Raw genomic sequence first — 9931 nt, forward strand, 5'->3', positions numbered from 1 at the left:
TGAGCAAACTTCATGCTCATCAATTGTAAATTGTTGTTAATAGTAATAAAAAGTTGTTTTTCAAAAATAAAAAATAAAAAAATGACTTAAATCTTTAGATTAACTCTATTTATTTAAATATTGATATTATAAAAAATTTATCTGACTTCTTATCCCACATTCATTACCACATTAAATTAATGTGTTTCCACCGCTTTCATCACAACATAAAAACTAGCATCAAACTAGTCGTCGAACTCGATACAAACATGGACCAAAATCACCAAAACGACATCGTCGCTAAAACCGGTCTTGAACCGCACGTACTAATCTTCCCGATTCCATTTCAAGGCCCGGTCAACTGTGCTCTAAAGTTAGCCGAACTCATATGTCTTTCAGGCATTCATGTCACCTTTCTTAACACCGATCACATTCACGGCCCACTCATTCAACACACCGATGTACTGTCCCGATTCAACCGTTATCCCAACTTCAAATTCCAGACCATTCCTGATGGTCTCGAGCATGAAAAACCTGTATCTGGTGACTTGTTTATGGAAGTTATGGCTGCTACGGAAACTGTTGGTAAACCAGTTTTTCAGGAGATGATTGTTTCGGGTAACTTGAGTAGGCGATCGGAGCGACCGGTGACTGTGATGATACCGGATGCTTGTTTTAGTTTCGCGATTGAAGCAGCGATTGAAACGTCGATTCCGGTGATCTGTTTCGAGACGGTTAGTCCGTGTTGTTTGTGGACTAGTTACTTGAATCTTCCTACACTTATTCAAGCTGGGGATGTTCCCTTTAAAGGTATGTATTGTTTTCTACAACTTACTATTTTGATGACTTTTGTTTTGTATATTCATTCCATAACTTTTAAAACGGCCTCAAAGTTCATTGGTTTAACGGTATTGAAGTTTCGGTATTAAGGTTCTGTCTAATCATGTGGTAGTCGGTTCAAGTTGGACAATATTTAATTTATGTATTCGTAGAAATAGTTCGTAATTGGAAATGTGAGTTTAATTTCTAAAGAAAAAAAAACAAATAAGTAAATAAATAAAAACTTTATATTGAAATACTTTAAAGATTTCAAATCACATCTAAACAAGATTTTTTTTTCTTTTACATCATTTCATACATGTATAAACGGATGAGATTTTTCATATTCAGGCTACGTTTAGTGGAGTGCGAACATCAACCCAACCAAGTGAATCCACTCTTTCCACTCAAGCCGTAACTAGCTTAATCAAATTGATTTAAAATTGTTGATTTATTTTAAACTGATTGAAATTTGATCTAAAATAATGTTTGCTCATTTATATATGTCAGGTAATCAACAATGTTTTTTTCTACGTATCCTTGATTATTAATTTGGTATTCAATCAATATTGATTTGTTCCTCATGATTATTTTTTTCTAAAAATGTTCAAACACGTGTCTACGTTTATGTCGAGTGCTTTTTCTGTATTCAAGATGTCGAAAGTTTGGTAATAGAATTAGACAGGTAGCGTCAAATTGTTATTTTTGGAAACGCCAATTTTATGCAAGTATATGATCATTCTTATTTCTAATCCTTACTTTTATTTAGATTGATAATTAGAAATGAATAAATTAGGCAGTTAACATCATAATCATTAGTAGAATGGTAAACGCGTAGAAACCTATCATATTTTAATTTACAAACTTTGTTTAATTAATTATAGATTATAAATATTCATTTTCTATTATCTGACTTTCTTTATATAATTTTGATATTAATACTCCGTATTAGTGATGACAGATTTAAGTTATAAATATAGAATTATATTCAATATTTAAGGGTTGCGTTTATTATTTTCTTGATCGTTATTAAGGTTGATAAAATTGTAAGTTGAAACTTATAAAGTTGTAGAATAATTTCTTTGAGCATCATATTTTCTTGTTTACAGGGGATGACCTAGACCAACTGATAACAAGTGTGCCAGGAACGGAGCATGTTATTCGACGAAGGGATCTTGCTAGCTTTTGTCGTTCCAACGACTTATCAGAGCCTGTTATCGAACTCATTCTGAAAGAAGCTAAAACCGTTCCTCGAGCTAACGGTCTCATAATCAACACATTTGAAGAATTAGATGCTCTTGTACTCCCACACATGCGAAAGCTTTGCCCAAATACTTACCCAATAGGCCCATTACACTCTCTTCACAAAGCCCGTCTCGTGGCCCAAACGACACAAAAAGCTCCTAAAACAAATTTCTCAAATAGCGTTTGGAAGGAAGATCGAACTTGCTTACAATGGCTCGATAAACACTCTCCAAAAAGCGTCATTTTTGTTAGCATCGGGAGTTTGGCTACAATGACGGTCGAACAATTGGTTGAAATATGGTACGGCGTGGTTAATAGTGAGAAACCGTTTTTATGGGTGAGACGCCCAGGATCAATTATTGGCGGGTATGATGAGTCACAGATTCCAGGTGAACTACTAGAACCAACCAAAGAAAGAGGGTGCATTGTGGATTGGGCCCCACAAGAGGATGTCCTGGCCCACAAGGCTATCGGTGGGTTTTTGACGCATAGTGGGTGGAACTCGACGGTTGAGAGTATAGCTGCAGGTGTACCGATGATTTGCTGGCCGTATTTTGTAGACCAACAAGTGAATAGTCGATTCGTGGGTGAGGTATGGAAGATTGGAGTAGACATGAAAGATACGTGTGATCGGTTGATTGTTGAAAATGCGGTGAGGGATGTTATGGAGACGAAAAAAAATATGTTTACGGAATGTGCAGATAATTGGGCAAACTTGGCTAAAGAGTCAATAGGTGAGACTGGTTCTTCATCTGCAAATTTGGCCAGTCTGATTAATGATATAAAACGGTTGAGTGCAAGCAAATAGTGAGCTGCATATGTGCTATACTAGCATCTGTGTGCAAAAACACACTAAGATATAAAAAGCTCATTGTATTAATCTTGTTTTAAAATATCTATGTAATAATATGTGATACGTATATGTATATGTAGATTTATTTATATGTACGTTGAACCTAAACAACTTCATGAAATAATTGTAATAAGCAAGCTATATGTAGGTGTAGCTAAACATATGGGTGATATCAACTTATTTTGTTTCATCACTAATCTTCCCATACTAGATATATGTTAGGAATAAGTACGTGATCCCTAACAAGACTTGATAACCCGAAATTATCAAGTCACTTACAATAAACGAAAATATTTTATGTACACGAAGAAACTAGCAGAATAATAAAGACAAGAGAATTTAACGAGGTTATATGTAATCAAAGATGATTACTTTTATCCTCGGCCATCAAAAAGAGTTATTTTATTGATAATTTTCGTAGATACATGTATGAGTTACAATATGATTCTTAAATGGGCAAACCAATACAAGGAAATAGCTTTGGGATCAAGAAAACACGTTTTCTAGAATTTTCTCCCGTCCAGCTTCGACTTGCGATCGCGGGTCTCCATGCACAACCAATCTCGCGATCGCGAGATGCATGTCGAGGGTAATCTCCAGTAGCGAGTTTCAGACTCGCGATCTCGAACCCCGTGCAACAATTTTCGACTTTTTGATTCCTTTTTTAACTCGACTCTCACTCCTAACATTATATACAATAACTAGTAGCTCATAGTTGAATTGGACATGTAGATTATGTTCGTATTGGTTTTTCATGTGGAACCATAAGAGAAATTCAATCACTACCAATTGGTATCTTTCAATGAAGATATGTTTATACAGCGAAGTCAGTTACAAAGTGTATGTTCGTATGCTTTAGCTCTAAGCCGATAATCCAAAAAAGATGCGCAATAAACATATCAACCATAGTACACAAATAATGGGCTTGGATTTGGGCTTATATGTGGGCTGTGATATTTAAAGGTAACGGCCCAACTGGTTTAAAATAACAAGAAACGACGGATGAGGATATCTTCTTCTAATCTATAACCAGATAACATTTCAGGGATGCCATTCAATTAGTTATCACTCGATTCATTCTGTACGAAACACAAAACAGCGAGAAGGATGTCGGTGTCCGCAATTTTCGGAGTGAAATTATCCCCAAACCCTAGTGTTGGTCTAGGTTCGTACACGAGGGTACCATCAGCGGTTGTTACTGTTGATAATAAGAACAATAATTTACGTATTGGAGGAGGAGGAGGAGAAGGGTTAATAATTGAGTGTTCATCAAGGCCACAGAAGAAGGCGACAGCTCATCACCGTAAAACACGGCCAAAGAAGACTCAACCGTGGGATAGGAACCGTGGCCCCACCGTTTATCCACCGCTACCTTCTCTTCCTTCTGAGTGGAGTTTTGCTCCTGCTACTGATAATGATTCTCAGGTTGAATCTTCTCCATCTTCATCCGAGTAGTCTGTCTGTCTACCTGTTGTTGTTGCTGTTTGTTTGTTTATTAATTTAGTACTTTTGCCCTTATGTTATGTTTTGCACACCATGTGTTCGATGTAATTCCTGAATGAATGAAGGCTGTACTCCATTGATATCTAATTTTATTTTGTTCGTTTGATACAACAGTTTTATTTTATGAAGTAGTTGATATCTAAAATTAAATGTGCAGAGGTGTAGATATCTTAACTCTAAGATAATTTTATCATCTTCAATATATATAAACAAAAATGGTTGCTGAACCAAAGGGCATTTGTCCCAAGCGGTATCGTGGTGGCCCTCCAATCAAGAGGTTGAGGGTTCAAGTCCCACTTGAGACATATTCGTGGTTGTAAATATTCGTGTTAATGGTGTGTGTGAGTTTGCCTTTAAAAAAAAAAAAAAAAAAAAATGGTTGCTGAAGTTAAAAGTTGCTTAATTGTGGTGAAACTTTTGAGCTTGACACAGTTCACCATATTAAGCATCTTGTATCATCCTTTTTAAGACACGAAACTGTATAACATTAACATAACCCTCCAAATTAAGTTGGACATAGGAGTAATAAACTCAAAATTTAAGGAAAATTTAACTCGCTAGTTAAGCGTGTAGTAATTTGTCTGTTGTTATAAGGTAATGAAAGAGTGTTGTTCATAATTATCTATTTGGTAAGTGATGGGAATAATCGGAGGTTCAAAACTGATACCAACTTAACTGTAATTTAGTTTTCAGTTTTAAGAGTTTGAAGTTTGGACGGTTCAGTTTCGACCTTTACAAACCGAAAACTGGTTGATTCTATGTTGATGAGATTAAATCGGACCAACCAATGAACACCCATGCAATCAACTACGAAGTAATTGTTAGTGCTTTAAGCATTGAAAACTTCGAGTTTTGTCATCTCCTGTTTTGGACATGCATTACACAGTTGTATCTGTCGTAAAACGAAAGCCATCGACACAGTAGGTAATCTAAGTTTTGAATAAACATGTCAATTCGATTAGCAGGCGAATAAAGTATTATATACTCGGTGGTAATGAAGATAGTGAAATAGTGAATTCTAGATTTCTAGTGGTGGTTATTTGCTTAGAAAATGGGCTGATTTGAGTAATGATTGAACTTGGAATCATTAGTAGAAAAGAATAGTCAAATGGCTCAAAAATGACCCAAAATATATGTAAGTGCTTACTCTCTTTGATCTCTTTACACAAGGTATATCAGTTTTTTTTTTTTTTTTTTAATGCTCTAAACTTCTAACCTATACCCGTTTGAACATGTTTACCCAATTCACTCGACATACCTCTTTTTTTGCCATCCAATTCAACATGGTGAAATGCCATTACAGAAATATTATGCCATTATAGGCTTTAACTCGATAATACTTTGTATACACTAATTTGGAAATATATCACAATATCAGTTAAAGACACCTTAAAGTTATCACTTTTGAGCTGTTGTTAGGATACTAGCCTACTAGCAACACTTTCAACTTCCAACTGCAATATGGATCTTTGGCTCTTGCAAGTGAAACCACTTATTACAATAGAAATGTTAACCTGCACATAAACATGTAACTTTATTATTGTTATAAAATGGTTGTGTGCTATTAGTTTTATAAACTCTTCTGTTTAATAAAATAAAAATACAATTATCATTAAAGTATATTTATTTATAATTCCAAAAATACATAAAGTGATTCAGATGACAACCTTCTGAAGGAAAAAAAGTATCATTGGGGGCATTCCGAGAATTGAACTCGGGACCTCTCGCACCCTAAGCGAGAATATCATACCACTAGACCAAATGCCCGTGTTGAATTTCTTATTTAAAGTACCTTTATTATTCTGTTAAAAGGTTTAATCTTTAATCTTTATAAAGTTCACAATAAAGTGGTTCGCACCACAAGGTTTTTGTCGATGCTACTCAAATTTGTAATAGGTTTGAAATAGACAATTTATATCGACCGGAATTATTATTATTCTTAATATAATATTCCGTATTATATTATTATTATATTTAGGGCGTGAAAAGTAAAAGGCCAAAATGAAAATTACAATTTTCTTCATCGTAAATCTCTGTTTAATCAATAAGATCTTACGTCAAACATTAAATCTCTATCTTTATCTTTTTTAGAGCGAAACTTGGGTTATAGACAAGAAGGCTGCGATTGAGATATCGGAAGAGTAGGGAGTAAAAGACTACACTCTCTTAGATCTCGATTGAGCCTACTCAAATCATAACTAGTTTATTATTTTTCACCTATCAGCCGGCTGACGACTACAATTGTGATAAATGGTCTAAGTTTCTACATGATCTAAAAGAGCTGACTAACCGAAAGTAGAGTATTTGGGATTACGTTCTCAATAATGTGATATTTTTTTAAAATAACGTTTTAAAAAACACGTTACGATCTATTTTTTAAGATTGTGTTTCTTTGTATTAAAATTTAGATAAATTAAAATGTCACAACATTAACGACCTTCTCAACTACACTTTTTTTTTTTTCTGAAAACCTTAACACGTCATAAGCATACTCTCAAAAACTTTCCCCGGCCATTGCACATTAGACCACGAATAACAAGACGTGCTCAAGCATGCTCCTAAAGAGGTGTGCTTGGCTCAAAATGTTGGTGGTGTGCTCATCTTAGCACGGGAGTAATATAAGGCGTGCATATGTATTTTAATATAGTTTAATATGTTTTAAATACTTTTTATCATCTTTTTCACTCAACTTTCAATCATATTTTGACACATCACTTAACAAGTCACTCAATACACCACCTCATTATTTACTAGTTTACGAACACGACCGTCAAACACCCCACCTCTATCCCTCAACACGTCACTTTTGTCCATCATTGTTAAAAATGGTCTTACAGTAAGACAGTAACCATATTATGATCTATGGGTCTTTATTACTATTTGGATATCAAAAGTGATTACAGCAATAACAATAGGATGAGGAATGTCAGTATGTGGTTAGTACAAGGACTTTAATGAGACTAAAAGCTAACGTAAGGGGTGCTTGTGAAACTTATTTGTTAAAAACAGTTCCATATTTCTCTGATTGTTTCTTTGTGAATTACTGCCCATCAAATGTCCCATTTGTTCGGTATTCTTGTTTCTCCAACCCTTACCCTCTAATCTCTCAATTTTTTCATCTTGCATGGTTAGTTTCTTCATTTATTGATGATACTTTTTTATATAGACATCATTTTAAATTTTATATGATTATTATTTCATCTTCTGTCCAACATTTGTTTATAGGTTTGAGGATTTAGTGTTGAGAGAATAAATGGCATATAAGGTTGATCATGGCTATGATTATTTATTTAAGATAGTTTTAATTGGTGATTCTGGTGTTGGAAAATCTAACATTCTTGCACGGTTTACGCGTAATGAATTCTGTTTGGAGTCTAAATCCACCATTGGTGTCGAATTCGCTACAAGGACCGTTCAGGTTGGTTGGCTTACATCATTTATTCTTATAGAAGATATTGGTTTCATGTAAATCATAATAATTATAATTATAAATATTGTAAATAATTTGTTCCTTGAAATCACATTAGATTCATTGTATATTTTCCTTGTACAATGTGGTTTTCTCTGTGACCGTTTCAGACCATTTTCTATAGCATATTTCATATAACAGAAGCTCGTTACGCGTCTATATATCAAGTTATCACATTAAATGCACCATCTTAAAAACAAATTTGCGTGAAAGCAATTAACTTAAAGAACGATGGAATGTAGGTTGAAGGTAAGACGGTAAAAGCACAAATATGGGACACTGCAGGTCAAGAGAGGTACAGAGCCATCACGAGTGCTTATTACAGAGGAGCTGTGGGTGCCCTCTTGATTTATGACATCACAAAGGCCCAATCATTTCAAAACGTTCAACGATGGCTAAGAGAACTTAGGGAGCATGCAGACTCGAACATTGTCATCATGTTGGCTGGAAACAAGGCTGATTTGAGCAATAACAGAGTTGTTAAAGAAAGTGATGGACAAAAGTTAGCTGAACAAGAAGGATTGGTGTTTCTAGAAACTTCCGCACTCGAAGCATTGAATGTTGAAAAGGCGTTTCAGATGATTTTATTGGATATTCATAAGATTGTAAGCAAGAAAGCATTGGCTGCTCAAGAAGCTGCGTCGTCTTCTACTTCGATTCCTAGTCATACTACTACTATAAAAGTTGGTGATTATGATAACAAGTCTTCAAGGAAATGTTGTTCTAACTAGATTAATGAAAAGATGGAAATCATGTGTTCTGTATATGGTTGTTCAAGATTCGCAATCATGTTGTTATGAAATGCGATATACGAAAAAGTAAAGGGAAAAGAACAGGTTAGAACATTGTTCATTTTTGTTTGTAGATATGAGATGGATGTATTTTTTCTGTTATACTACGTAACTTAAACCTTGTAAGTCATTGTTATGTTCTATTTTGAAATATATTTGTTGCTATTTGTTTGCTGTTAGAACTTAGAAGTTTCCTTAAAACGTTGTAGATGTATAGTACTATAGGCAAAGCAAGCTCTCGGGCTGGGGTAAAGTGGGCAAGAGTTCAAGCACTACTAGAAAAAAGAGGACAGACGAAGGCTCTTTGCGGCGCACTGATATCGCCACAAAAGAGCCACTAAACGAAAAAAAAATCTTGACTAGCTAAATGGGACCTACGTGCAATTGCGGCGATGCTTTTTGGGACGTCGCCGCAAATAAATTTAGTGTATTTTCTTTTTCTTTTTTCTTCGCTGGCAAATTTTGGTCAAAGGTTGAACTGTGGGCCCGGATGCAATTGCGGCGATGCTTTTTGGGACGTCGCCGCAAATAAGCGTCGTAATAGTTTTTGGCGCTTAATTTCCCTCCGTACTAGTTCCCACTAGTTCCTGTCCACCGCAATAATGAATCGCCGCAATTGGTGGTAAATTTCCTTAGAACAAAATCGATTATTGCGGCGATTAGCCGTCGCAAGTATTCGTCGCAATTAGTGTACACCAGAAACGACGGCGTAGGCCCCACTGTTATCTCTCCGCAAATGCATTTCCTTTTTTCTTATTGATTTTCTTTAAACCAAGGTGGGTCCCACACAAAAGCGTCGCAACTAACCGTCGCAAATACCTATTACGGCAAACCATAGGAGTCGTTCCTTTTGCGACGAGACATCGCCGCAAAAGACCTTTTGCGGCGGGCCGTACTGCTTGTTGCGGCGAGATTAGGCGCCTCAAATGAGCCTGTTTGCTGTAGTGAAGGCATTAAAATATATCCAAAGTCCAGTCAGCCACCAACTCGGTGCAGGTCACATTAATGGGGCATCAAACTAAGATGATCATGTGAGGTGGATTTATGTATTTAATTTCAAGAGAAGTTGAGTCAAATGTGTAAAAAAAACATTTGAAATGACGAAGTGAGTTTAAACGTGTGAGTAGTTAAAAGAGATGACAGTTTAAACTTTCTCATTCTAGTTACATGAACTCATCCTCTTGGCTTTTTGTTAAGCCTAATACAATTATACAAGCATTTATGTACAAATAAGCAAATGAGCTTTCAAAATAATTACACACAAAACCAGTG

At 35.4% G+C, this 9931-nt stretch overlaps 3 protein-coding genes and 1 non-coding gene across 4 annotated transcripts; 3 read left to right on the top strand and 1 right to left on the bottom strand.

Moving 5' to 3' along the window:
* The first annotated feature begins 217 nt into the window (after positions 1-217).
* On the top strand, positions 218-3057 carry LOC139843250 (7-deoxyloganetic acid glucosyltransferase-like). The gene is made up of 2 exons (XM_071833319.1): positions 218-789; positions 1908-3057. The coding sequence occupies exons 1-2, from the start codon at positions 249-251 to the stop codon at positions 2849-2851; spliced, it is 1485 nt and encodes a 494-aa protein (XP_071689420.1). The 5' UTR covers positions 218-248; the 3' UTR covers positions 2852-3057.
* A 946-nt stretch (positions 3058-4003) lies between these two features.
* On the top strand, positions 4004-4351 carry LOC139840636 (large ribosomal subunit protein cL38). The gene has a single exon (XM_071830892.1). The coding sequence runs from the start codon at positions 4004-4006 to the stop codon at positions 4349-4351; it is 348 nt and encodes a 115-aa protein (XP_071686993.1).
* A 1741-nt stretch (positions 4352-6092) lies between these two features.
* TRNAP-AGG (transfer RNA proline (anticodon AGG)) lies at positions 6093-6166 on the bottom strand. Its single transcript has one exon. It is a non-coding gene; the product is annotated as a tRNA-Pro (tRNA).
* Positions 6167-7652: 1486 nt separating this feature from the next.
* LOC139839533 (ras-related protein Rab2BV-like) lies at positions 7653-8599 on the top strand. The gene is made up of 2 exons (XM_071829615.1): positions 7653-7817; positions 8111-8599. The coding sequence occupies exons 1-2, from the start codon at positions 7653-7655 to the stop codon at positions 8597-8599; spliced, it is 654 nt and encodes a 217-aa protein (XP_071685716.1).
* Positions 8600-9931: the final 1332 nt, after the last annotated feature.

The sequence above is a fragment of the Rutidosis leptorrhynchoides genome, chromosome 4, assembly GCF_046630445.1.
Source record: "Rutidosis leptorrhynchoides isolate AG116_Rl617_1_P2 chromosome 4, CSIRO_AGI_Rlap_v1, whole genome shotgun sequence".
In the NCBI taxonomy this organism is placed as follows: domain Eukaryota; kingdom Viridiplantae; phylum Streptophyta; class Magnoliopsida; order Asterales; family Asteraceae; genus Rutidosis; species Rutidosis leptorrhynchoides.

Coding starts and splice junctions, on each gene's coding strand:
- LOC139843250 (XM_071833319.1), top strand. CDS start 249: ATGGACCAAAATCACCAAAACGACATCGTCGCTAAAACCGGTCTTGAA. Junction 790..1,907: donor TGGGGATGTTCCCTTTAAAG/GTATGTATTGTT, acceptor TCTTGTTTACAG/GGGATGACCTAGACCAACTG.
- LOC139840636 (XM_071830892.1), top strand. CDS start 4,004: ATGTCGGTGTCCGCAATTTTCGGAGTGAAATTATCCCCAAACCCTAGT.
- LOC139839533 (XM_071829615.1), top strand. CDS start 7,653: ATGGCATATAAGGTTGATCATGGCTATGATTATTTATTTAAGATAGTT. Junction 7,818..8,110: donor TCGCTACAAGGACCGTTCAG/GTTGGTTGGCTT, acceptor GATGGAATGTAG/GTTGAAGGTAAGACGGTAAA.